At 58.8% G+C, this 23,646-nt stretch overlaps 2 protein-coding genes across 7 annotated transcripts in view; both read left to right on the top strand.

The window, feature by feature from the left end:
- Positions 1-5,701, top strand: part of Mapkbp1 (mitogen-activated protein kinase binding protein 1) — a 50,482-nt gene extending 44,781 nt beyond the window's left edge. For all 4 annotated transcript variants that reach the window (XM_013078444.3, XM_004861628.4, XM_021241802.2 and 1 more), the window contains 8 exons: positions 217-383; positions 594-742; positions 840-1,037; positions 1,208-1,292; positions 1,492-1,775; positions 1,916-2,494; positions 2,914-2,999; positions 3,557-5,701. In XM_013078444.3, coding sequence (XP_012933898.1) covers positions 217-383; positions 594-742; positions 840-1,037; positions 1,208-1,292; positions 1,492-1,775; positions 1,916-2,494; positions 2,914-2,999; positions 3,557-3,784 — 1,776 coding nt within the window. In that variant the 3' untranslated portion in view covers positions 3,785-5,701. The remainder of the gene's footprint in view (positions 1-216; positions 384-593; positions 743-839; positions 1,038-1,207; positions 1,293-1,491; positions 1,776-1,915; positions 2,495-2,913; positions 3,000-3,556) is intronic.
- A 124-nt stretch (positions 5,702-5,825) lies between these two features.
- On the top strand, positions 5,826-22,013 carry Jmjd7 (jumonji domain containing 7). Of its 3 annotated transcripts, XM_087207442.1 has the most exons (25): positions 5,826-5,945; positions 9,303-9,456; positions 9,533-9,786; positions 10,117-10,173; positions 10,647-10,742; positions 10,974-11,050; positions 14,151-14,223; positions 14,445-14,581; positions 14,724-14,855; positions 15,276-15,316; positions 15,445-15,487; positions 15,639-15,693; positions 15,994-16,124; positions 16,346-16,429; positions 16,634-16,671; positions 17,411-17,546; positions 18,421-18,557; positions 18,828-19,050; positions 19,146-19,263; positions 19,512-19,649; positions 19,806-19,910; positions 20,035-20,214; positions 20,443-20,609; positions 21,150-21,336; positions 21,446-22,013. In XM_087207442.1, the coding sequence occupies exons 1-25, from the start codon at positions 5,882-5,884 to the stop codon at positions 21,655-21,657; spliced, it is 3,039 nt and encodes a 1,012-aa protein (XP_087063568.1). In that variant the 5' UTR covers positions 5,826-5,881; the 3' UTR covers positions 21,658-22,013. The 3 variants fall into 3 exon arrangements, with proteins under 3 accessions (XP_087063568.1, XP_004861691.1, XP_021097464.1); XM_021241805.2 differs by lacking the exons at positions 5,826-5,945; positions 9,303-9,456; positions 9,533-9,786; ... (1 more) ...; positions 10,647-10,742; positions 10,974-11,050 and adding an exon at positions 12,446-12,995; XM_004861634.4 differs by lacking the exons at positions 14,151-14,223; positions 14,445-14,581; positions 14,724-14,855; ... (14 more) ...; positions 21,150-21,336; positions 21,446-22,013 and adding exons at positions 11,258-11,417; positions 11,522-11,994.
- The last annotated feature ends 1,633 nt before the right edge of the window (positions 22,014-23,646 follow it).

Genomic DNA, 23,646 nt, shown 5'->3' with positions numbered 1-23,646 from the left:
GATTCTTGCTGTTAAGTGGGGCTAGAGGCTGGCAGTTCAGAGTGCTAATTTAGTTATTCTGGAAGCTCAGGGTCAGTGAATGTCCGGCCTAGCGTCCTGGTCTCTTTCCACAGAGCTGAAGTATTAAAGCTTCCCCAGAATCAGTGCATACCAAACCCTTGCCCACCCCCATGTCTCCCCAGGGCCCTCTTCTCATGTCCCTCTGTGTGTTCCCAGAGTGCAAAGTCTGCTCGGCTTCAGGTTTCCCAGCCCTGTTCCTGCCCCCGCATTATCCAGTTGTTGTCACAAGAGGAAGGGGTCTTCGCCCAAGATCTGGAGCCTGCACCCACTGAAGATGGAATTGTGTACCCGGAGCCTAGTGAAAGCCCCATGATGGATAGCAGGCAAGGGAGCTGCCCTGGCCAGGCCTCCTGGGGCCCCACAGCTGCCTCCCCTTTTGAGTGTTTTTCGGCGGGGAGAAGGCTGGTCCCCAGCAGCTTAGGGCTTGCTCACCGCTCACTGCCATCTTCTCCCTAGTCCTGCTTGCAGGCAGGAGTCTAGCAGGCTGCTGCTCTGGTCTGATCACGGTCTTTTCCCCCTGCTGGCCTTCCCAGCAATGAGTTCCAGGTGCAGGCCCCGACCCGAGGAACCCGGGGAAGAGTCTACCCAGGCAGCAGGGGCTCAGAAAAGCACAGCCCTGATAGTGCCTGCTCTGTGGATTATAGCAGCAGCCGCCTTTCCAGCCCTGAGCACCCCAATGAAGGTGAGGCTGCAGCCTGGTGGGAGGGGCCAGTTGCCTGAAGTGGGGAGGAAGCCGTGGTGACAGTTGCAGTGTGATGCCTCTCCCTTCCCACATCCAGACTCTGAGAGCACAGAGCCCCTGAGTGTGGATGGCATCTCCTCAGACCTGGAAGAGCCAGCTGAGGGTGATGAAGAAGAGGAAGAAGAGGAGGGAGGCAGTGGCCCCTGTGGACTCCCTGAAGACAGCCCCCGTACCCCGGATCAGGAGCAGTTCTTAAAACAGCACTTTGAGACTCTGGCCAATGGGGCTGCTCCAGGTGTGGCCAGAGGGTCGGCGTTCAGTCAGTGCAGTCTGCCCCTCCCCTCCCCTCCTTGCCCAGCGGAGAGAGAGGGGCAGGCAGCGCCTTGGGGTTTCCTTCTCGAGGAGGCAGAACCTAGGCCAAGGGCTTGGCTTCTGCTTCAATTCATGATCTCCTGACTCTGGCAGGAGGCCCAGTGCGAGTCACAGAGAGGACGGAGTCTCGGAGCATCTCTTCCCGATTCCTCTTGCAAGTGCAGACACCCCCACTCAGGTATGGAGCCCCGTCCCCACAGCAGCTCGGCTCCACTGACCTCCCAGTGCTTCTGCCCCTGCCCTTCCTAGTGGCGGCCTGGCACCGACCCTTTCTGGCTTTGTGCCTGTCCTCTCTCCTAGTGCCTCGCTGGTGCTTTGTTAGCAGCTCACTCTTCATGGGAGGAGTGCTGAGCTTTTCCCATATGTCCTCCCTTCAGGGAACCGTTCCCATCCTCTTCGAGCCTGGCAGTGATGTCAAGACCTGTCCAGGTGCCACAGGTATCTGGTGAGCAGCTGAGAAGCAGTGGTGCCAGTCCCCTGGGAGCACACCTGGAGGTGGAACCATCCTCTGGCAACCCTGGTCCCCACCAGGCAGCTCCTGTGCTCTTGCCACGCCGCCGTCACAGCCCAGACAGTAGCTGGGTCCCCAAGAGAGTGGCTACACCCAGCCCCTCAGCTGGACTCCTGAAAGCCCAGTCTGTGCACAGTCTGATGCCACAGGGTGAGGAGCCTGGAAGGCTCAGCTCGAGGGAGTGGGGAGCGTGGGAGGCATGGCAGGCAAGGCAGAGTGGGCCTGGCACGGGCCTGGAGTGGGGACGTGCAAGGTGACAGCTGCTCCCTGCCTATGTCTCTTCTCTGCAGATGAGGTACCTGCACTGGGGCCCCTGTTCTCGCGGGAGATGGAGACCCTGCCCCAGGATGATGGGCGTCCATCTCGGGCACACTCCTTCCAGAGCCCCACCACCAGTTCTATGGCCAAGATGGCCCGCAGTGTTTCTGTTGGGGAGAACCTGGGCCTAGCAGCTGAACCTCAAGTTCCTGCTCCACTGCAAGTCTTACCACTCAGCAAGCTGACCCTGCCTAGCCGGTCTCACCTGGTCCTGGACATCCCCAAACCACTGCCTGACCGCCCTACCCTGGCCACATTCTCACCTGTAACCCAGGGCCGGGCCCCTGGTGAAACAGAGCAGCCTGGCTCCCTAGCAGGCCTAGGAAAGGCTCACAGTCCAGCTGAGAGGCAGGCCTGTGTGGGGGAGGGTACCACCCCCAAGCCTAGGACAGAATGCCAGGCTCATCTTGGGCCCAGCAGCCCTGGTGCTCAGCGACTGCCAGTCAGCAGCTTCCTCCGAGGCCCTGAGAACTTGCAGCCCCCACCCCCCGAGAAGACTCCCCACCCTATGGAATGCACCAGGCCAGGGGCAGCCCTGAGCCGGGACTCAGGTGTGCACAGCTCCATAGCTCCCATCTCCTGCTTCATCCTTCTCCCTGTCTGTCGGCCACCCTCTGGCTACATCCCATTTCTGTGCGTCTAGCCTCTGGCGTTTTCGTGCTGTTTGTTCCTGTCTCAGTCCATAAGTCACACCCCTGATGGTGAGACATTCCTGCCAACCCTCATGATCTTGTGACCCACCTACCCCTGCAGTGCCTTCTGGATTCTGGGTCTGGGTCTGGCTCTATCCTCTGGACCTTGTTTGTGTGCTGCTGGGGGGGGGGGGCAGCGGTTAGAAGGGAAGGGGGTCAGAGGACTAAGGGGTGGGGTGCAGTTCTGAAGGGTAGGCCTCTCCTGCTCTGAGTGCCCCTGGGTGGGGAGGCCTGATGGAAGCTGCTGAGCCTCACTGAGCTATGTCTGTCCCCCTCAGAACCAGCTATGAGCCTGGAGCAGTGTGAACAACTTGTGGCCGAGCTCCGAGGGAAAGTGCACCAGGCTGTGGGGCTTTACCACTTGGTGAGTGTTGGCACCAGCTGGCAGGGAGATGGAGCATGAGTAGTGCTGAGTGTGGGGCAGCTGAGTGTCTAGGGTGATACTGCTGGAGCACTCAGAAGCGCCCTGCATGGAGAAAGTGGGCGGAGCTAGAGGCTAAGCCAAGCCTGCTGAACCAGGCACCCACCGGTGAAGCATGGGGACCTTAGACTGGAGGCTGGGCATGGAATGACCATGTCCTCATTTGTGCCTATTGTCCCAGTGCAAGTACTGTCTTTTTCATATCCAAAAATTATTTGGCCACGCTAGGCATAGGAGACAGGCAAGGGTCCATACTGTGAAAGAGAAAGTGAAGCCTGTGCAAGCTATCATGAGGGGTGGCTGGCAAGCTATAGATGTCTTGTAATCTGAAAGGATTCTCCTCTGGATACCCTCCAGAGTCTGAACGAGCCCCACAGTCCCTGGTCATCCTGGCTGATCTTGGAAGCGGGGAATTCCCAGCCAGTCACTTCTGGGGCAGGCTGCAGCCAGTAGGGCTGTGGACCAGCCCTCCAGGATCCTCCAACTCACCTCTGTTGCAGGTGGCTGGTTGCAAGACACCCTCAGCGGAACAGAGTCGAATCACTCGGCTCCTCAGAGACACCTTCTCTTCGGTTCGGCAGGAGCTAGAGGGCCTGGCTGGGACTGCGCTGTCCAGCCCAGGCAGCAGCCCTGGGGCTGTGGGAGCCGAGCAAACACAGGCCCTGCTGGAGCAGTACTCAGAGCTGTTGCTTCGAGCCGTGGAGCGGCGCATGGAACGCAAACTCTGAGCTCCAGAGCCAGACCCAAGTGAACACTCCCCATTCCAAACTGTGGTTCCTCCTCTACTCACTGTGACCTGCACGATGCTCAGAGTGGATGGAGGGGCCAGCACTCAGTGGGGAAGTAGCTTTCCCAGCTGCTCCTCATGGGGCCCTGTATTTATTAATTTATTTCCCTGACTGTGGCCTCAATTCCTTGGAACTCCTGCCTCCACAGCCCCTGCAGTGGCTCCTGGCAGGCAGAGGTCTTGAGTCTTTGTCATCTTGGTGCTGTGAACGGTAGGAGGGCAGCCTGCCCCATCTGAGAGATGCTGGGAAGGGCTGGCCCTCCCTTCTTAGAAGCCATTTCAAATTACTTCAGGGATCAGCTCATACACAGGGTACTCCATGGGGTAGAGGCGGGCAGTGATGTGGTACTCAGTGCCGCTAGCCAAAGGTGACCTTCACCTCTACCTCCACTCCCCTCACACAGCTGCACACTGCTGGCTCCCAGAGCAGGCTTATTTCTCCCAGCTTCTGGCAGCTCACAGAGGCTCAAAGAGGCACAGTGTCCCCAGCCATCAGGAGACTGGAGTTGGTATCAGGACCTGAGCCCCCACATTCCACTCCTGTCAGCTCCTGAGAGCCCCTCCCCTCCTGGCTGGGGCGGGCGGAGCCAGCTGTGGGATGTTGCTGCAGGACAGTAAAAACCCTCTGCTGGGCAGACACGAAGCTCTCGCCTCCTTTCCTCAGCCCCTTAGCCTTCCTTATTCTCCTGCCTCGGTCCCCAGCAGCGTGCCGAAACCCAGGGGCCACTGCCTTCTCACTGCATCCCAAATGACACGGTCAGAAGCTTGTGTGGGCTTCCCCTCATGCTTTAGCGGGGGCCAGTCTACCTTCTTAGGACTTTGGCCACGGATGAAATCAGCCCCCCCCCCCCCCAGCTGTGTGCTCATCACCGGAGTACTCGGCTGGCTTGTGTGCCTGGGCTCCCCCTCACTTTCTGCCTCAGCCTCACCACCCTGCCTGGCTTAGTGGAACCATCAAGGCACAGAAAGGAATGAAACAGTAAACCCAAAACATTGATTCTTGGTGTCTACACCCAAGCTGCAACGTGGCCCGTGAACATCTACCTGGTCCTGGTAGAATGAATCTCCACAGAAGCAATGCTGGGAGGGAGGGAAGCATAGGGGCCAAGAGACACTCTGGCAGGTGGCAGGTGGCAGGTGGCAGAAGGAAGTGGCAGAGGTGAGGGGGCAGTTGTTAAAGGGGCGGTTGTTAGTGATGAAGGGAAGGAGCGGGCATAGGCCCACAGGGTAGGACCAAGCAGCCAGCAGAGTTGGGGTGAAGAACGTGTCTCTGGGTCCCCCGCTTCCCTCTGCCCCACAACAGCAGGACCACTGCAACCACAGGTTCAGGCTACACAAGCCTGCTAACGCTTGGGCAGCGCTGTAGGTAGATGCTGTGAAGAAACTGCCCCCGAGGGTGCCCTGAGCAGGCCGAAATCTGTCTCTGCCAACACCACCTGCATGGCCATGCTCAAATCCTGGACCCCAGACCTCTTTCGGCTGGGGGTGGAGCTCCCTACCAGCCACAGCCCACCAGAGTTAGGCGCGCAGGGCCAGGTGCTTAGTCTTCCACCAGGCTAGCGCTACGTTCCCGCTGCGGCTCGTGAGAAGGCAGTCGCCCTTCCCCTGCCCTCTGCCCGGCGCGGCTGGGGTACTGTGGCCGGCACCACGTCCCCTTGTGCATGTCTAAGGTCGTCGGCCGCCGCTGCCCTTGTCCAGACTCGCCCCGCCCGTCTTGAGAGCCCCTTATTTATAACTTTTATACTTTGTCTGGACTGTGGCGCCTGTCTCCTCTCCGGCTGTTCAGGGCGGGGACTGTTTTTAACGTGTCCGTTTGTACTGATGTATGAACTTGTCAATAAACACAATGGTTTGTTAACTCTGGGATGCCAGCAAGTGCGGCCGGCTAAGAGAAGGCCCTGCTCCTCACTCTACTTCGTGACTAGTGGGACCTGGGGCGCAACTCGAGCCGAGGCCGTGGGGACTTCGGAGGGCCGGGCTGTGCGTCCGGGGCGGGGCCGGGAGCCGACGCGGGACGGGGTCACGTGGCGTAGGCGTCATGGCGGCGGGGGCTTTGGACGCCGTGCGAAGAGCGTTACGAGAGTTTCCGGCTGAGGCGCGGCGTGAGTGGGTTCTGTATCGGCGTCCGAGTGTGATCCACGTGGGAGGGGCCCTGGGGCGCCTAGAGGCCAGTTCCAGGGGGGCAGTGGGCACCGCGAGCGCGGAGCTCGTGCGCCTGCGCCGTCCTCTGAGGGCAGGGCTCGTCCGCGGCGCCTGCAGCAGACGCGGGCCGCCGCCGCTGCCGTGGCTTCCGGGGTGGTGATTCGCTTTATTATCAAGGCCCAGTGCGGTTTTATGGCTTTCCTGGTGCCCTCTGGGTTCCCCAGGTTAGCCCCCCGTGCTGAATAAACCTGGGCAGAGCTTGGTGGCAGTTCTATAGAAGGCTCTTTTAAAAAAAATAGTACTTATTACTTAGAGCATTTATTTATTTTGCGGTATACTAGGGATGGAACCCCAGGCCTTTGCACTGAACTACATCCCCGGCCTTTTTATCTTTAGACAAGGTCTCCAAGTTGCTAAGTTGACCAGGCTGGGCTTTGTCTTGTGGCCTTCCTGCCTTGGCCTCCCAAAGTGCTGGGACCACAGGGGTGCGCTACCATGCTGGATGTACCTTCTTTCATGTGGTTTCTTACCGTGAAGCAACGCAGGCAGATATGTATGTCATGTATGTAAGCTTTCACTGTATATAGAGGGGGAACTGGGGTGCCAGGCCCTGAGTTCACTCCCAAGTACTACCACAAACAGCTTTCCTGCCGCCCCTTACCCGCTTTGCAGGCTTCCAAGAAGACTTCTTTGTCCATGCACACGTGAGTCTGTACCCCTCTTGGTGTACTGTAACCGGTTGCCGGCTAAGCACATTTTTCCTCACCGTGCCTCCTGGAGGTCATTCCACATCTGTTCACCTGGGTCTTTTCACACCTGTGGAGCAGGGCTGTATCTGCCCATAGAGATAGGCATGTAGGTCGTTTCCAGTCTCGTGCTTTCAGTAATGCTACAATGAATATTTCAGTATTTTAACAAATTTTTTTTTTTTTGGTATTGGGGATCAAACTCGGGACCTTGCGCCTGCCTTGTAGGCGCTGGAACCACTGAGCTAAATCCCCAGCCCTAACAAATTTTTTAAAGAAACTCTGTGAGCCAGGCTCTGTTCAGTGTATTTGGAGTACATCACTGAACAGACAGAACAAGTTCACGGAGATTATGTTCTCAGTGAAGAGGAAGACAACCATCGGCACACTAAAAGCAAGTCATAGGGAAGTCGTAGGTTAGAAGAGAGGGGTGGGCTAGCACATTCTAGGTAGCAGTATGCCTTGTGTGCTTAGTGAAATGAAGCCAGCGTGCCTGAAGTAGATTCTTTGTGCACATGGGCATTTTTGTTGGTTAAATTCTTAGCAGAAGAATTATTAGGTGACTTGATTGGATCCCTTTTCAAATTCTCTTACTTTGAAGCACTAGGAGAGAAAAGTAGTCCTTCTCTAAAGGAAATGGTGAGCAAATAAAGCTGAAACAACTTCAGGAAATCCAAAGAATAAAATACGACAGCTTCTATGTAATTTGAGAATCCCAGAGCTGCCCCTGCTCCCAATCCCAATAGGCACAACAGGAAGACATACTGAATGCCATCACACCTCTCTGGAGGTGACTACTTTGATGACCTGGCATTTCCTCCCACCCTCCCAGGTCTACCTGGCAGGATCCATCTTGTCCCTAGCGAGGGAAGCAAGCACGAATGCCAGTTCTTTTCCTTTTCCTGGGCACACCAGGGTCTTCCTACTTGGTTCCAATTTCTGATATAAAGATGTTCGTTTTGGGGTAACTCCAAGGTGAGGGTGACTGGTTTGGGGAAGTGGCCCTGGGAGGTCGATGTCAGTGGTGAGATGAGTGTGTGGGGCCCAGGAGCAGGTTGCAATGAGCACTGACTGGGGCCAAGGCCTTTCAGCAGACCTGGAGGTGAATGTAACAGAGCAAAGTCGTGCCCCCTTGTAAAAACCGGGGGAGAGGCTTTCTAATCTTCGTCAACTGTAGGAATGAAATAGTACAGCGTGTATGGTGAGGGGTAGGCATGAAACTGGATCAAATTATACTAGACAAGTAGGTTTTGCTTGCTTGTGAAGCACTTTGAGTGCCTGCCAACCAATCTGTCTTCTGTAAGGAAAACTGGTAATCCATCAAAGTGTGTGTCGGGGTGGCCTTGGGAACTGAACCCAGAGCCCTACACGTGGTTAACTACATCCCCACCCCTTTTAAAAAATTTTATTTTGAGACAGAGTCTTATTAAGTTGCCCCAGCTGCCCTCAAACTTGCTATCCTCCTGCCTCATCCTCCTAAGTATCTGGGATTGCAGGCACACACCACCATACCCAGCACATCAAAGGATTCTTTACTAGGCTTGTGACAAGATGAGATTGTATTGACAGACGACTGGGGCCAGATGATGGTGCTCTGAGAGACGAGTTAAGCCAGAAAGACTAGTTAGTCCACTGCAGCAACCATCCAGCTAGATGTCAGAGACACATTGAACTGTAAGCATGTATTACCTGTGTGCCTATGACCTGCCAGGTACTAGAGCTGCATCAGTGGAGCTGTCATTCTGGAGAGGGAGATGGAAATACACGTGGAATGTATAGTGCGTCAGATGCTGATAAAGCAGAGAAGTAGGGAAGGGACGGGAGGACTGAGTAGGGGCAGTTGCAGTTTCAAGAGTGGTCAGGGAAGGCAGCCTTACCTATGTGACGTTTAAGTGACGACTAAAAGCAGCAGGCCCAGAGCAGGCAAAGAGAGGTGGCTTTGGGAGAATCAACCGGACTGAGACAGTAAAATGATGGGAGCAGAGAGAAGGGTGAGTCCAAAAGGAGAGGCTTTAATTAAGGCTGACACAGGTCCACCAGAGACCTGCTACCTAAGCTGCACGCATCCCCTGCAGCCCCCAGGGCCTGAGAATGGTGAGACACGTCTCCTCCAGTGTCTTCACCTGACAGCCTGTCTCCCCAGGTGAGTTACAAGCTTCTTGAGGTAGTGATGGGGTCACCCCTTGCTGCCCACATCGCCATCACTTTTGGAGCCTTCCCGAGCTTCGCCCCATGCCTGCTCCAGACCAGCCCATGGAGGTCACTCTGGGCCTCCCCCCCAGCTTCCCTGCCTAAGAGAAGCTGGGGGATTGGCCCCTCCCGGGTGGCAAGGCTGAGGGTCCACTGGGCGGGGCCTAACATGGCCTCGTGGCGAGTTTGGGTTATGGGCTGAGCAGCAGCCCCGGGCCATCTCTGTAGCTGTGTGGGCCTTGTGCTGTCTCTCTCCAGGGTCCCTGGGTCAGCCAGCGGGCATTACCCAGTGACACAGGACAGCCTTCCCAGGAAGGGTGTCTCTTACACAGTAGTGGAACAGATGGTGCTGCTGCCTTCAGCCCCTACTCCCTGTCTCAGAGCTCACCATGCCTCCTGCTGTGCCCTACCTGGACCAACCCCCCACTCCACTCTGCTTCTTCCGGGACTGGGTGTGCCCCAACAGGCCCTGCATCATCCGAAATGCCCTGCAGCACTGGCCAGCTCTTCAGAAGTGGTCCTTCCCCTACTTAAGGTGGGTGCTTCCCTGGGGTGCTGGGTACGCGGTGGTTCCTGGCAACTGGACCTGAGCCTTGCGTCTGTTCCTCCAGAGCCACTGTGGGCTCCACGGAGGTGAGTGTGGCTGTGACTCCAGACGGTTATGCAGACGTGGTGCGAGGGGACCGCTTTGTGATGCCCGCGGAGCGCCACCTGCCCCTGAGCCATGTGCTGGATGTGCTGGAGGGCCAGGCCCAGCACCCAGGAGTCCTCTACGTGCAAAAGCAGTGCTCCAACTTGGCCACTGAGCTGTCCCAGCTGCTGTCCGACCTGGAGCCCCATGTGCCTTGGGCTTCCGAGGCGTTGGGTGCGTCAGGTGGCACAGGGAGGGGCGGGGCGTGGGGTGGTCTCTGGTGCCAGGCTGGCAGGGATGATGTGGGGAGGGGCTCAGCCTGCTTGCTTGTTCTCTCACTTTGCTTTTGGTTGAGTCCTCTGAAGTCAGGGGTTGCCCCCTGCCTGCCTCTGGCCTGGACTTAATAATAGACACAACTGAAGCTTGTTGCTCTTCTTTCACCTCAGGGGAGGCGCTCCCTCCTTCTTCTTCTTTTCCCTGACTCCTTGGATTCCTTCACTCTTGCCTGGTTCTTGCCGAGCACCCCGTGTGGGGCCTTCCTGACCTGTCCCCTCTTCCCCACAGGAAAGATACCTGATGCTGTGAACTTCTGGCTTGGGGAGGCAGCTGCAGTGACATCTTGTAGGTTTGGGGATCACAGGTAGGGAGGAGCCATCAGGGTAGAGGGAGGGAAGATGATGCTCGCATGGAAGGTTGATGGAATGGCAGTTAGGTTGGCAGATCTCTCTGACTTCCTTTGGGATTCTGGGATGTGGACACTACAGAGGGTCTGCCCTGACAGCTGAGGGGGTACTCATGGTATTGGGAGTAGGGTGGACCATTTCTTCTAGGTCCCTAGAAGGCTCTTTGAAGGCCAGCTCGGTCAAGGAATCTAGAAGCCTGTTGGCTCTACCTGCCCTCATGGTGGAGGTGAGCTGGGGTCTGACCAGGGCCCAGTCCCGGTGGGCTAGGTTCTGTGGTGCACACCTGAGTCCTTGGCACCTTCTTGAGCCAGCTGACCCTTTTGTCATAGTAGTCTTGGGATACAAGGCTGAGAGTGAGGTGATTTGTCCCCCACATATGCATGCTGCTCCCTGCCTTACCTGTGTTCACAGTGCACAAGGACCACTATGAGAACCTGTATTGTGTGGTGTCTGGAGAGAAGCACTTCCTGTTACATCCGCCCAGTGACCGGCCCTTCATCCCCTATGGTAGGGATGTGGCCTAAAGAGAGGCTGTGGTGGTGGCAGCCTGTAGTGGGGGAGGGCAGCAAGAGCCCTGGGCAGGCTGATGCCCAGGCTTGAGGCACAGCTACAGATCTAAACTGCACCAGAACTCCCAGCCCTCTGGCCCTGCACCCAGGGAACAGATGGGCCTGCTGGGATGGGGCAGAGCTGGCAAGGCTGGCAAGAGTCCCCATACTCTTCTCTCTCGGTCTTCAGAGATGTACACACCAGCAAGCTACCAGCTGACTGAAGAGGGCACCTTTAAGGTGGTGGATGAAGAAGCCATGGAGAAGGTGTCTGTCCTGTTCCTAGGGAGGCAAAAGGGCCCTGAGGGATAGGCAGGAGGATCTGGGGAGGTAGCACCTTGCTCAGAAGATGTTAACTCTGGGATCTTGGAGTGCAGAGCAGATGGGGGTCCATGGTATTCACCTTTGGAAGAGATAGGGCTGGAGGGCCTGGGCCTTGGGGCCTGTTCCCTCCTGGCATCTGCTGTGTCCTAGGTGCCCTGGATCCCCCTGGACCCCCTGGCTCCAGACCTAGCCCGGTACCCGAGTTACAGCCAGGCCCAGGCTCTGCGCTGCACAGTGCAGGCTGGCGAGCTGCTCTACCTGCCAGCTCTGTGGTTCCACCATGTCCAGCAGTCCCATGGTTGCATAGCTGGTGAGATGTGCCTGGGGCAGTCCTGGCCAAGGCCAGCAGGGCATCTGGGGAAGGTTGGGGGCTGTACAGGGACCCTCACATTCAGGTCCCTGTTCCCTTCACAGTGAACTTCTGGTATGACATGGAGTATGATCTCAAGTACAGTTACTTCCAGCTGCTTGACTCCCTCACGAAGGCTGCAGGCCTCAACTGATGGTGCCCTGTGGACACTACCAAGGACAGCGCAGAAGAAAGGGAGTCCCTCCTGGCCTGGTCAACTGCAGAGATAACCTAGGGTTTGAGTACTCGTTGTTGCTGGCCCAGGACCAGCAAGGCTTGGGATGCAGTCAGGAGGAGCTGGGCAGGTCTGAGTGAGGGCGCCAGGAAGTTGCCACATAGTTGAGGAGGAGTGGGGACTGCGTGCAGCAGTCACTCACGCTGTGACCTTGGGCGCATCACCTCCTGTTGGCACTGGTGTCCTGGGCCCAAAGCAGAGATAATAATGGTCCACCTCAGGGCTGTTGTGGGGATGGAGATGGTATCTGGGAGGCCAGCATGGCCAGCCGAGGACGTGGTCAATAAAAGTATCTGTAATTCACTTGTTCTCATCCTCACTGTCACTGTTGCTTTCTGTGGCCTGGCGAGAGTGTGAAGGTTCAGGTAAACATCTCTGGGTGATCCTGATGGGGGTACAGGCCAGATGCAGACCTGGGGAGCTGTCTGCTGCCCCTCCCTGGGGCAGGCAGTTGGCCTGCTTTCTTGTGATGCCCTGACTGAAGCCTCCCTGGCTCAGGGCCCCGGCGCCATTGCTGGCTCTGCCCTGGTTTGCTTTCCTTTCTCAGTTCTTGGGCAGCTGATGGGGTCTGGTGCTCTGGGGTGGACCTGTTTACCCTATAGCAGGTACAGACAAAGGCTCAGAAGTCCTGTTCCTCCTGGAGCTGTCCCCCTGAGGAAGGAGGAGGCTTCCTTCACCTCTTCTGAAGAGTAGGAAGAGATCCTGGCTCTGAGTGACAACCCTAAGGTTTGTTTCCGGCCACACCGCCCCAAGGGTGGAGGCAGCCTAGACCCAGACATGCCTTTGAAGGGCTGCTGACAGGGCAGAGCCACTTCCCTGCCAGGTTGGGCTGGGGCCTGTAGGGCTCCAATTGAGACTGGGCATTCCTGTCATACTGGTACCAGGAGGTTGCGAGAGGCCTGGCTGATTTGGGGCAGTTGGCTCCTCAGTTTATCGCTGCTCTGGGCCGCAGGCTCTGGTTTCCTTCAGCTCAGCCCTGACAGCATGCTCTCCTGGTGCCTTCTCCTCCCAGGCAGGGCTGGTTGGAGCAGGCCCCGGGTGGGCATCTGGGATGTCGGGGATCTGAGGCTGGCAGCGTGAGTGTGTCAGGGCTCCAGTATAGGCTTAAGGTGCCTGGTTTCCAGGACGGGTGGCAGTTCTCAGTGGGCATGGACTTGGGTGGAGTGGAGGCGGCAGCTGGGCGGAACTAGGGAGGAGCTCCAGCCAGCCGGGACACCCGGCTCCAGTTTAAAAGCCAGTAGTCGGTGCTCGTGTGGCCACTGCTCCATCATTCCTGCTCCTGAGGACTCAGCCTCATGGCTCTGGTAAGGCCTCACAGGGCACTGGGCCCCACCATGGAGGGCGTCTGGCACAGGCCCCACTTCTCCAGTGCATGACCCAGGCCTCCCTGGCATTGCAGAGGTCTCTGCCAGCGAGCGACTTTTAGCCAACTTTGAACTTTGAACTTGGCCCCCATCCTGCGCCTGGTTTCTGCTGTTTGTTAGAGGAGCTGTGGTCTCTAGGTACAGAGAGGGTGCTTGTGGACAGTGGGACCAGGGCAGTGCGCTGAGGCAGGGATCTGGGCTGAGGGACTTTCTGCCCTGGCAATGGGCCCAGGAACTCAGAGGCTCCCATCCCAGAATCCAGAGGGAAGTGGCTGCTTGATGCTTCTCCTGACTCACTTGCTTGGGGTGTGAGAACCCTGGGGCTGCTATAGGCAATGAGCTTCCCCAGCTCAGCCCCTGCCCCGGAAGCTCTCTGGACTGGATCAGATGGTGCCTTACAGAGGCAGGGATGGAGACCAGCAGGAAGGACCCGTCAACACAGGCTTTTCTGGCCCTAGCACACTGGCCGGCGTACACATCCCCAGAACCAGGGAGTGGGTGTGGAGGGAGCTCTTTAGAGGCCATCATAGAACCTGGAGGGTGCTGGCTACTGTTCCTGCTGTACAAAGAGTGGGTCTCCAGGAAGGAGACAGCACAGGGACAGGTCACAAGGTGCCCAAGACCCTGACAGGCCCCTTCCCCTCCCCTGATAGCTTATATGCCCTGCTACCCACGACCAGTGCCAAAGTTGCTTAGCTGGGGTGTGGGGTGGAAAGGCTGAGGGAAATAGAAGCAGCCAGGTGTTGGCATAAATTGGAGCTGGCCAGTCCCAACTAGATCTCAAGCAGATGGCTGCTCCTCTGCTTCAGTTTCCTTCTGGGCTTGCTCATCATGTGGCCCTGCACAGGGCTCTGGTGTGGCTAGTGAGTGAATGTACGTAGGGCCCTGGCGCAGAGCTGGGCACAGCCCTGCGTCAGTGTAGACAGGTAGCATGGCTGTGTCTCCTGTTGGCCCGGGACTCTGATGGCGTGAAGGATGGACCTGGGCCTGAGTGGGCCTGAATCTTTGGTTCAGGATTTGGCCTCAAAGGATCAACCCAGTCTCTGCTGTGAGCCCATCTGCCTACAGCAGACCTAATCCTTTTCCCCTCTGCAGGCAAAGGTCTCTGGGACCTGCCTCCTCCTTGTGCGTGTCTTGCAGGCCCATGGCCTGCCCTCCAAGGACCTGAGTGAGTATGCTGTACCCCTGGGCCGTGCACAATGGGCGGGAGGCCACTGCAGCGGGTGACAGCAGAGCGGTGTTGGGGAAGGGATGGGAGCAGTTGTGGGGGCAGGAAGTAGTGGGTCCAGCCTGGTGGACATGGTGTGCAGGTTATGGGAGAAGTGGGCCCGAGTGGCAGGGCTCAGGAGGCTCTCTGCCATTATGAGCACTCGATCCTCCTCCTTGCAGTGAGCCCCTCTGACTGCTACGTGACTCTGTGGCTGCCCACCGCCTCCAGCCACAGACTGCAGACGCGCACTGTCAAGAACAGCAGAAACCCGGTCTGGAACCAGACCTTTCGCTTCCGAATCCACACCCAACTCAAGGTGGCCCAAGCATCATGCTGGCCCTGCTCTCGCTCCCTGTGGACCATGGTCACCTGTCCTGTCCTAGTACCCTGGCCCCTCCCCTGCTCACTTTCCCATTCACTCCTCCTCTTTGGAGACATCTCACTTTGGTCCCTTCCAGAATGTCCTGGAACTGACAGTCTTTGACCAAGACCTGTGGACCAAGGATGACCCGGTGTTGTCAGTGTTGTTTGACACAGGGACCCTGCGAGCCGGGGAGTTCCAGCGCCAGAGCTTCTCCCTGAGCACTGAGGCAAGGCGGGCCCCTCTTCTCCAGTACACGGCCCAGGCTTCTGCCGGTTGGGAGCAAATTGTAACCAAGGAGCATCCTGTCCTGAGTCTTCTTCCTTGGCTTCTAGAAGAGCCAAAGGATAGCTTTCTATTCTATTTTTAGGGGAGGGGGTTGAGACAGAGTCTCACTATGTGTCCCAAAACTGGCCTTGAACTTGTGGTCCTCTTGCCTCAACCTCCTGAGTGCTGGGATTATAGGTGTGCCAGAAGAGAGCTTCCTCGGAGCAGCTCAAGGAATGTGGACAGCAACCTGAAGAGGGAGAGTGGCCCTCCTGGCCACTGCAGCCTCACAGCCCCAGCTAGGGTCTGGGTTGGAATGCACACATGCACACATGCACACGCACACAATCCTTTCCACTGACTAACTCCTCTTTCTCTCCAGGGTGAGATGCGTCTGGAAGTGGAATTTCGACTGCAGAGCCTGTGAGTCTGGGCAGGAGTGGGGTCCTTAGTTTGGGTGCCCTCCCTGGTGGAGGAGGAGGGTCCAGGCTTTGGGCTGGGGGCTGGGGGAGGACCTGGGCCCTTACTGGGGTCACTGGGGCTCTTTCCAGGACAGACTGTGCAGAGCATCTGGTTAGCAATGGCATCCTGGTGGTGAGTCAGGAGCGGCCCTCTGGGGGCTGGGGTCCCGAGTGGCTGCTCCTCAGAGGAGAACCAGCCCAGCAGTGCTTGGTGACTCAGGCCAGGGGTGGGGACAGGGTGCAGGGGGGGTGCACTGGTGTCTGAGGGGCTCTTCCCAACCCAGGCCCGGGAGCTCTCCCGCGTGCACATTCAGCTGGAAGAAATGGGGCACCGGGAAGGTGAGTCCATCCCTACTGCAACAGCCCTCTGCTCATTCCTTGTCCTCCTCCTTCCTGAGGGGACGCGGAAGGGACCTTGCACTAGCTGCCTTCTTTTCCCATGGGCAGGAGTGTGGGTTGGGGGTAAGTTCATGCAGGACCTGGGCTTCCTTCCCCTCGTGTCTGCAGGGGCTGTGGTGGGGCCTGTAAGGGCTGGAGCTTCATTTCCGAGGGAGAGAGGAGAAGAAAGGACCTTCTAGCTCAGTGAGGGACCCTGGGCAGAGATGCAGTCCTGGCCTCTGCTTTGGTTCTTGTTTCTAGGGTCAGAAAGCAAAGTTCAGCTTGTGGTCCCGGGGGCCTGTGAGGGTCCACAGGAGGCCTCTGTGGGCACTGGCTCTTTCTGCTTCCACTGCCTGGGCTCCTGGGAGCAAGAGCTGAATATTCACCTGAAGGTAATGTGCCTGCCCTGGGGAGCCAGGCTTCACATCCTCTTCCCTCTACCTCCTCCGCCTGGCCTCTGGTCACCCCGGGCCACTGTCCTGGGTGGGGTGGGGGTGCTGGCCCTGCTCCTCTCCCTGTGGCTCCCCTCTCACTGCCGGGAGGAACTGGTGGGGTCCTTGCTAAGAGAAGAAGGGTGAAGACTCCTGGGTGTTCACTCTTTGTCCCCCTGCAGGATGACCCCCAAGAGCAACTAAAGGTGCCGCTGCAGGCCCTGCCTTCTGGCCAGCTGGTGAGGCTGGTCTTCCCCACATCCCAGGTACTGGTGTCTAGAGGAGGACAGCTGGTTGCACAGACAGGGCTGTCCCTGGCCTTGAAGGCCTTGGCCGGAGGGGAGGCCCTGGGGAGCTGTCTGGAAATCTGGGCTGTAAGGGGCCAGGTCAGGGTGCACAGGGACTAGGTGGGAGGACCAGAGTTAGCTGGAGGCAGCCACCCTTTGTGACGGCAGCATTTATGGTTCCAGGAACCCATGCTGAGGGTGGAACTGAAGAAAGAAGAAGGGTAAGAGGCCTGGCAGGGAGACAGGGATGCCATGGGGAGGCAGCCAGGCAGGACTGGGGCAGGCGGCTGGCCCGGGTCCTGGCGAGTTACCCTCCGGGGCTGCAGGGCTTGGCTCACAGGTGGAGCAGGTCCTTTTCTTAGCGTTGGCACTGGGCATTTCTACTCTAGTCAGAGCAGTGGGCTCAGCCTAGCGCCCAGCAGTTGGGAAGCCCTGGGTAAATGCTTGGCTGTATAAACGGGGGAGATGAGAACAGGACCAGCCTTGGGGCACAAATGGCAAGGGGAAGGGGAGCTGTGTCCTCCTGGGGAGAGGCAGTATAGATGGACCGTGAGTGCCCTTCTAAGAGGGGCCACCCGCTAGTCCTCCCTGTCTTGGGAGAGCAGCTTCTCCCCACACGGAGAAGGGGCCACCTGTCCTGGTTTCTCTGTCATGGTTTCTAAAGTTGGTGGGCAAGAAAGAGACTAAGGTGTGATTCGCAGTGTCAGGTCCCTGTGCCAGGCACCAGCATGGCTTCTTCCATCCCCACATTCCGAGGCCCAGAGGGTCTACTTTGCCGTTTCCCCTGCTGTGGACTATGGGCCGGGCTTCCTTTCCCCTCACGCTTCTCAGGCGTCACACAGCAAAGTCGCAGGGCAAGGGAGAGGAGGGGAGCGGGCAGCAGCTGGCAGGGAGGCAGACTCAGCTCCCTGATCTCTGGGGGCACCAGGGGCAGTGTCCAAGGTGCTTCTCATCCCCCAGCCCAAGGGAGCTGACTGTGCGGCTGGGCAGTGGGCCCTGCACCAAGGAGCAGGCCTTCCTGAGCAGGAGGAAACAGGTGGTGGCCAAGGCCCTGAAGCAGGCCCTGCAGCTGGACAGAGACCTGCAGGAGGATGAGGTCTGGGGCCTGGGTCGGGTCTGGGCAGGGCTGGGTAAGGTCACTCTGGGTTTGCATGGGCCCAGGGCTAAACGCTGGAACTGGCTGTTCTACAAGTGGCCCAGAGCCAGTGCCAGTTTGAGGTGATGGCTGCCTCCCACTGCCAGGTGGCTCCACTTCCTGTCAGTGATGTTGCTGGGATTGCTCGTGTGGAGAGCTGTACAAGGCATCTAGAGCTCACACAAGGGAGCGCCCCTCATGGCCCAGCTTTCATACCTGTGTTTCCTGGTCCTCACCCTGGCCCAGGTTTGGGACCGGGCCCAGTGTGACTGGTGTGTGAGGCAGACCTCTGGTTGAGAACAGTCTCTTGGCCTGGGGTCCCAGGAGGTCCCATGGTCAGCTTGGGCCACCTGTCAGGGGAGGAGTTCAGTGCAGGCAGGGATAGGGCTATCAAGATGCTTGAAGTGGCTCTAGACTCCCTGGGGCAGGCCTGGAAGTGCTAAGGCCTGCTTGTCAGAGTAGGACCTCCACTCCTACGATGTGAAGGTAACCAGGCTGTGTGGGAGGCGGATCTCACACCCACCCGTCCTGGGCCAGGTCCCAGACACTGACCCTACCAGAGTTCTTCAGGCCTTTGGGGTGGGGGCAAGTGCCTTTTGTCCTGGGGCCCTTGTGCCTAGAGAAGCCTGGCCCTCAGGAGGCTGTTCCCGGCCAGGTCCTCCTAGCACGACTGACTCAGTGCTGGTCCCAGGCCCTGATGAAATCTGGAGTGGAGGAGGGAGAAGGGGGATCGCATCTGGGGGGAGCTGCATGGCAGTTGAATACCATCTCCTTTTTGAGGGGCATGGCCCTCCCCATCCCTTGGGTGCCTGAGCCGGGCTGCCCTCTTTTCCAGGTCCCAGTAGTAGCCATTATGGCCACAGGCGGTGGGAGCCGGGCAATGACATCCCTGTACGGACAGCTGGCTGGTCTGAAGGAGCTGGGCCTCCTGGACTGTGTCTCCTACATCACAGGGGCCTCAGGCTCCACCTGGTGAGATGGTGGCAGGTTCAGTACTGGAGCCACTGGGTGGTTGCTGGGTCTGGGTGGGAGGGAGCATGGGTGATAAGGCACCTGAACCCCACGGGCCTCGAACAAACCAGGAGGGCTGGGCAACAGACTTGATGAGGAAGAAGCCCCAGAGGACCCTTGCAGGTGCTGCCGCCAGAGTTGCCTCTTGGCCCAAAAGAGAAAGCCTAACAGGTGAAGCCCAAATGCGCTCTTTTGTGACAAGGCCCCTGCCCTTGCTTTGGCTGTTCCCAGGGCCTTGGCCAACCTCTACGAGGACCCAGAGTGGTCTCAGAAGGACCTGGCAGGGCCCACCGAGTTGCTGAAGACACAGGTGACCAAGAGCAAGCTGGGCGTGCTGGCTCCTAGCAAACTGTGGCAGTACCAGCAGGAGCTGGCTGAGCGCACCCGCCTAGGCCACCCCACCTGCTTCACCGATCTGTGGGCCCTCGTCAATGAGGCACTGCTGCATGATGAGGTGTGTGCGTGGGGCCTGTCCCATCCCAGGGGGTGGGTGGCAAAGGCTCAGACACCAGGAAGCTGCACGCTGGGTTTCTGATACTCTTCCCTCAGCCCCACAACCACAGGCTCTCAGACCAGCGGGGGGCCCTGACTCGTGGCCAGAACCCTCTGCCCATCTACTGTGCCCTCAACACCAAGGAGCAGAGCCTGACCACCTTTGAGTTTGGAGGCGAGTGGCCCCAGAAGGCAGATGCTTGCTCTTGTGGGGTGAGGGGAGGCCAATCTCATACCCACCTCTCCTGGGCCAGCTCCCAAGACTGAGGGCTCCTCAGGCCTTTGGGACAAAGGCAAGGGCATTAGGCTCCGTGCTTCAAGTCCCAGCAAGGGGGTCTGGGCCTCCTGCTCCCAGGGCTGCCCAAGCAAGGCTTGCTGTGGCTTTGTGGGCAGCCCAGGCTGAGACGTGTGCTCTCCTCACAGAGTGGGTCGAGTTCTCCCCCTACGAGGTCGGCCTCCCCAAGTACGGGGCCTTCATCCCCGCTGAGCTTTTCGGCTCCGAGTTCTTCATGGGCCGGCTGGTGAAACGGCTCCCGGAATCCCGCATCTGCTTCCTGGAAGGTGAGGGTGCCTGGGAGGCTGGAGAGCAGGCTGGAGTGGGGAGGTGAAGGTGCCCTTGGCCTGTGTGGCTCAGCCACTGAGAGAGGCCTGGGCTGGCCTGGGCCACCTGCAGCGGTCAGGTGAGGGGGCGGGGACACTTCTCACGGCCTCCCTCAGGTATCTGGAGCAACCTGTACGCAGCCAGTCTCCGGGACAGCTTGTACTGGTCCTCAGACCCTACCCAGTTCTGGGACCGCTGGGCCCAGGACCGGGCCAACCTGGGTAAGTGCTTGGCCACCCCACTGAGGGCAGTGGCTCAAGGGGCCTCAACTGTTCCCCTCCAGGGTCACCACAGAGGGTAAGGGCCCGTGGATGCCATTTCCCCAACACTCTCTTTCCTGTGCAGACAAGGAGCAGGTTCCCCATTCAAAGACGGAAGAGCCGCCCCCGGCAGCTGGCCAGATCGCCGAGTTCTTCAGCAGCCTTCTCAGCAGGCGCCCACTTGTCCAGGCGACCCACAACTTTCTCCGTGGCCTGCATTTCCACAAGGACTACTTCCACCATCCCCACTTCTCTGCCTGGAAAGGTCTCGGCCTCTCTGCCTCAGTCCTCGCTCTGCAGCGTCCCTCCCTTTGCAGGCACCATGCTCTTCGAGGCCTTGGCTCTCTGTCTGTGCTGGCCCTGCAGCGCATGGGGTGCAGTAGAGCAGGGCGGGGGGAGGAGTCTCCTTCCCGCAGAAGAGTGGGTCTCGGCGTGTGTTCTGCAGCGTCATGACAATTGCTGCTTCCCTGACTCCATCCCCAAACCTTTGCAGCTACCAAACTGGATGGGCGCCCCAACCAGCTGACACCCATGGAGCCTCACCTTTGCCTGCTGGACGTCGGCTACCTCATCAACACCAGCTGCCTGCCCCTCCTGCAGCCCACCCGGGATGTGGACCTCATCCTGTCGCTGGACTACAACCTCCAGGGAGCCTTCCAGGTCAGGAGGGCACAGAGGAGCTCCTGCAGGACAGATGGGACCTGGGGCTTGGGGCAGGCATGGGAGGTGGTGGGCAGCCTCGGCCTCTCCTTGGCCCATTGGTGTTCGGTGCAGCTTTCCTTAGGTTGTGTGACAGTGACACTGTGTAGAATGGAGTGCTGAATCCTGTGACTTCCGACTGGGGGACCTTCCCTGGCTCAGGAGCTGTGGTGCTGAGCAGCTGGGGAGGTCTTCATCTGCGTTTTGGGCTGGGCTCCTCTTTGCCGTGCCTGAGCCCTGTGGGTCCTGCTGCTGGGTTTCCGTGTTGCTCCAGGGAGAGGCCTTTGCACACACACACACACCCCCCGCAACTTTCCCAGGCTGAGGGCCACATGGGAAGCACTGTCAGGTCCCAGCCTTTGTCATGTGGGCCTGCCCATGGGGTCCACTGCAATCTCCACCTCGTCCTGCAAGCACTAGGCCCTGTGTGTCTTTGTGGGTCTCCAGTCTGGTCCTCGTGCCCTGGGCCTCCTGCTAATGCCCCCTCTGCCGGCCCTGCAGCAGCTACAGCTCCTGGGCCGCTTCTGCCAGGAGCAGGGGATTCCCTTCCCTCCCATTTCACCCAGCCTGGAGGAGCAGAGCCACCCTCAGGAGTGCCACACCTTCTGCGACCCTACCCAGCCTGAAGCCCCTGCCGTGCTCCACTTCCCTCTGGTCAACAACTCCTTCCGGGAGCACTCGGCCCCTGGTGAGCCATGGCTGCCGCCACCACCCCATTTCTACCCCTACCTCTCTGTGGTGGCCCAGACCCCTTCCCCAGTGCAGTCCCCCCTTACCCAGGCTGTTTCTCTCTGCAGGGGTGCAGCGGACACCTGAGGAGCAGGCGGCTGGGGAGGTGGAACTGTCTTCTACCAGCTCCCCATACCACTACTCCAAGGTGACCTACAGTCCTGAGGACACAGACAGGCTACTGCACCTGACGCATTACAACATCTGCAACAACCGGCAGCAGCTGCTGGAGGCCCTGCGCCAGGCTGTGCAGCGGCGGCAGCTGCGGAGGCCCCAGTGAGAGCCCGGGCTGGGCCTCAGCTGCCCTTTTCCATGTGGTTCCGAGTCTGGACTGGGACATCATGCGTCCTGGAACCACTGGAGGCTTTGATGTCCAGAGAGCTATCTAGAGGTGGCCACCAGCAACCCTGGCACAGGGTCCAGGCTGAGGCCCTGCAGGAGGCTGGGAGTGAGCGGCCTAGCTCTTCATGGCTGCGACCAGAGCCAAGGACCCCATGGAGTGGACTGGAGCTGCCTTCCCCGGACAAGCAGTGCTCAGAGGCCTTGTGAAGGCATCGGGGGGTCATGAGGATAAAGTGGCCATGTGTACAGAGTGAAACAGAGCACTTTACATTATAAACGCACTTGCAAATGGGAGGCACTGTCCAAGGTTGTCTGTTATTCCAGGCTCTTGGTTAAAAAGCAAAGCAATCCATCTCCCTGGGCACCTGACATGGCAAGTCCATCAGAGAGCAGGGCATCTGCTTGGTCACCTACTGTGACCCTGCCCTGTCTGGCTCAGCTGGTCAGAAGGCTGCTTCTGTCTCATGGAAAGGACAGCCAGCCTTGTGATTGGATGAACTAAACATCAGTGACAGTGGCCTCGCTAGCAGGCTGTTGACATGGCGGGGCCCATCTGACAGCCCTTGTACCTGTAGCTGTCAACTGGTCCCCTACAGTGAGTCTTGCCTTTCGTTTCCGAGCTTTGGTGTGGCCTTGAGGGTTGTTTCAAGGTCTGGCCTGCTGAGGGAACAGGGAGGCCTTCAGTCAGGGCTGGGCACCCTCCCCCGGAGACCCCACTCAGCCAAAGTGTGGGGAGAGCTAGGAGCTGGCAGGCAGCCACAGGACGACCACAGTTGTGGGGTGAACGGGAGACAGTTTCCTTGATTTTCATGACCCAGCTTGCTGCATCTTGCTGGCCGTGTAGGGGTCTCAGGGCAGCAGAAATGGCTATCCTGGTACCCTAGAGGCTACTTGCCTAGGACAAGGCCTCTTCCTTTACCACGTGTCACTCGAATCCTAAGCTGGGCCCTGTGGGCCTGGTAGGAATGAATGGGTGACTGTGGCAGAGAGACAGCCGTCCCTGGCTGCTGCCCAGTAGGTGACAGCCAGGCCATGACATCTGGGCTCCTGCCTGGAGGGTGTGAGCATGCCTCGCCTACCTCCAGTACCGGGTGCCCCTTCTCTGCACAGTCTGAAGCCGCATTGCATGCAGGGGAAGCGGAGGGAGGTGATGTCAGGATCTACAGGAGGCTGAGGACCCTGGAAAGAACCCTGTTTCTTTGCTTCAGCCTGCGAGCGCTCCAAGCCTTGGGACATGTACCCCCTACAACCTGCAGTCGGGGAGCAGGGGGAAAATGGCAGGAGGCTGGGCTGTCCTGCAAATTCTGTCCTGGAGAGGGAAGAGAGAAGGGGGCCCAGAAAGTGAGGATGGCATGGGACCTAGGCAGAGAAGGCCAGCCAAGTTCCCCAGCAATGCCCAAGGGGAAGCCAACGACTTGAGGCTGGCGGGAGCAGAAAAGGCCTGGGGCTATCACTCAGAGCCTCCCATTGCAGAGGGCAGGGCTGAGATGGCGTGAGCCCCTGGGAGGGGGCAGCCCTTGAGTCTCGGGGAAAGGGAGCCTTGTGGCCTGGCTTTGCACCCAAAACCAGCGGATCTTAGGGCTCCCTGCTTCCCAAGGGTCTCCAAGATGGGGATTTCCCCACAGCCCTACGGGGCAAGCTGAGTCCCAGGACTCTGGGCTGAAGAGAATAGCCATGTATCGGGGAGTGCAGGAGTCCGGCCTGGGTGTCCTACCTGAGCAGGGTGGCCACACTCAACGCCCAAGATGCTTCCCCTGGGTTCTGCGCTCTGATCCTGGGAGAGCAGCGGGGGAGGAGAGTTGCCCTGGCCTGGACACTACAACATAACCACGCAGCCAGCCCTGGGGAAGAGCCTGCCTGCACCCGGCCTTTCCCAAATGGATGGGCAGATAGATGTCAGCAGAGCAGAGCATTCAAAGGCAGGCAG

This window comes from Heterocephalus glaber, unplaced genomic scaffold, assembly GCF_053883595.1.
Source record: "Heterocephalus glaber isolate CG9 unplaced genomic scaffold, H.glaber_assembly_v1.0 deba00000809, whole genome shotgun sequence".
Classification (NCBI taxonomy): domain Eukaryota; kingdom Metazoa; phylum Chordata; class Mammalia; order Rodentia; family Bathyergidae; genus Heterocephalus; species Heterocephalus glaber.
Note: the sequence above shows the minus strand (reverse complement) of the source record. Positions and strands in the feature narration are given on the sequence as shown.

What these genes read in the sequence shown, in the direction of transcription:
- Jmjd7 (XM_087207442.1), top strand. Translation starts at nt 5,882, where the DNA reads ATGGCGGCGGGGGCTTTGGACGCCGTGCGAAGAGCGTTACGAGAGTTT. An exon ending in AGGCACTGCTGCATGATGAG is followed by an intron (nt 19,051 to 19,145) that starts GTGTGTGCGTGG and finishes CTCTTCCCTCAG; the next exon opens with CCCCACAACCACAGGCTCTC. An exon ending in CCAGGACCGGGCCAACCTGG is followed by an intron (nt 19,911 to 20,034) that starts GTAAGTGCTTGG and finishes TTTCCTGTGCAG; the next exon opens with ACAAGGAGCAGGTTCCCCAT.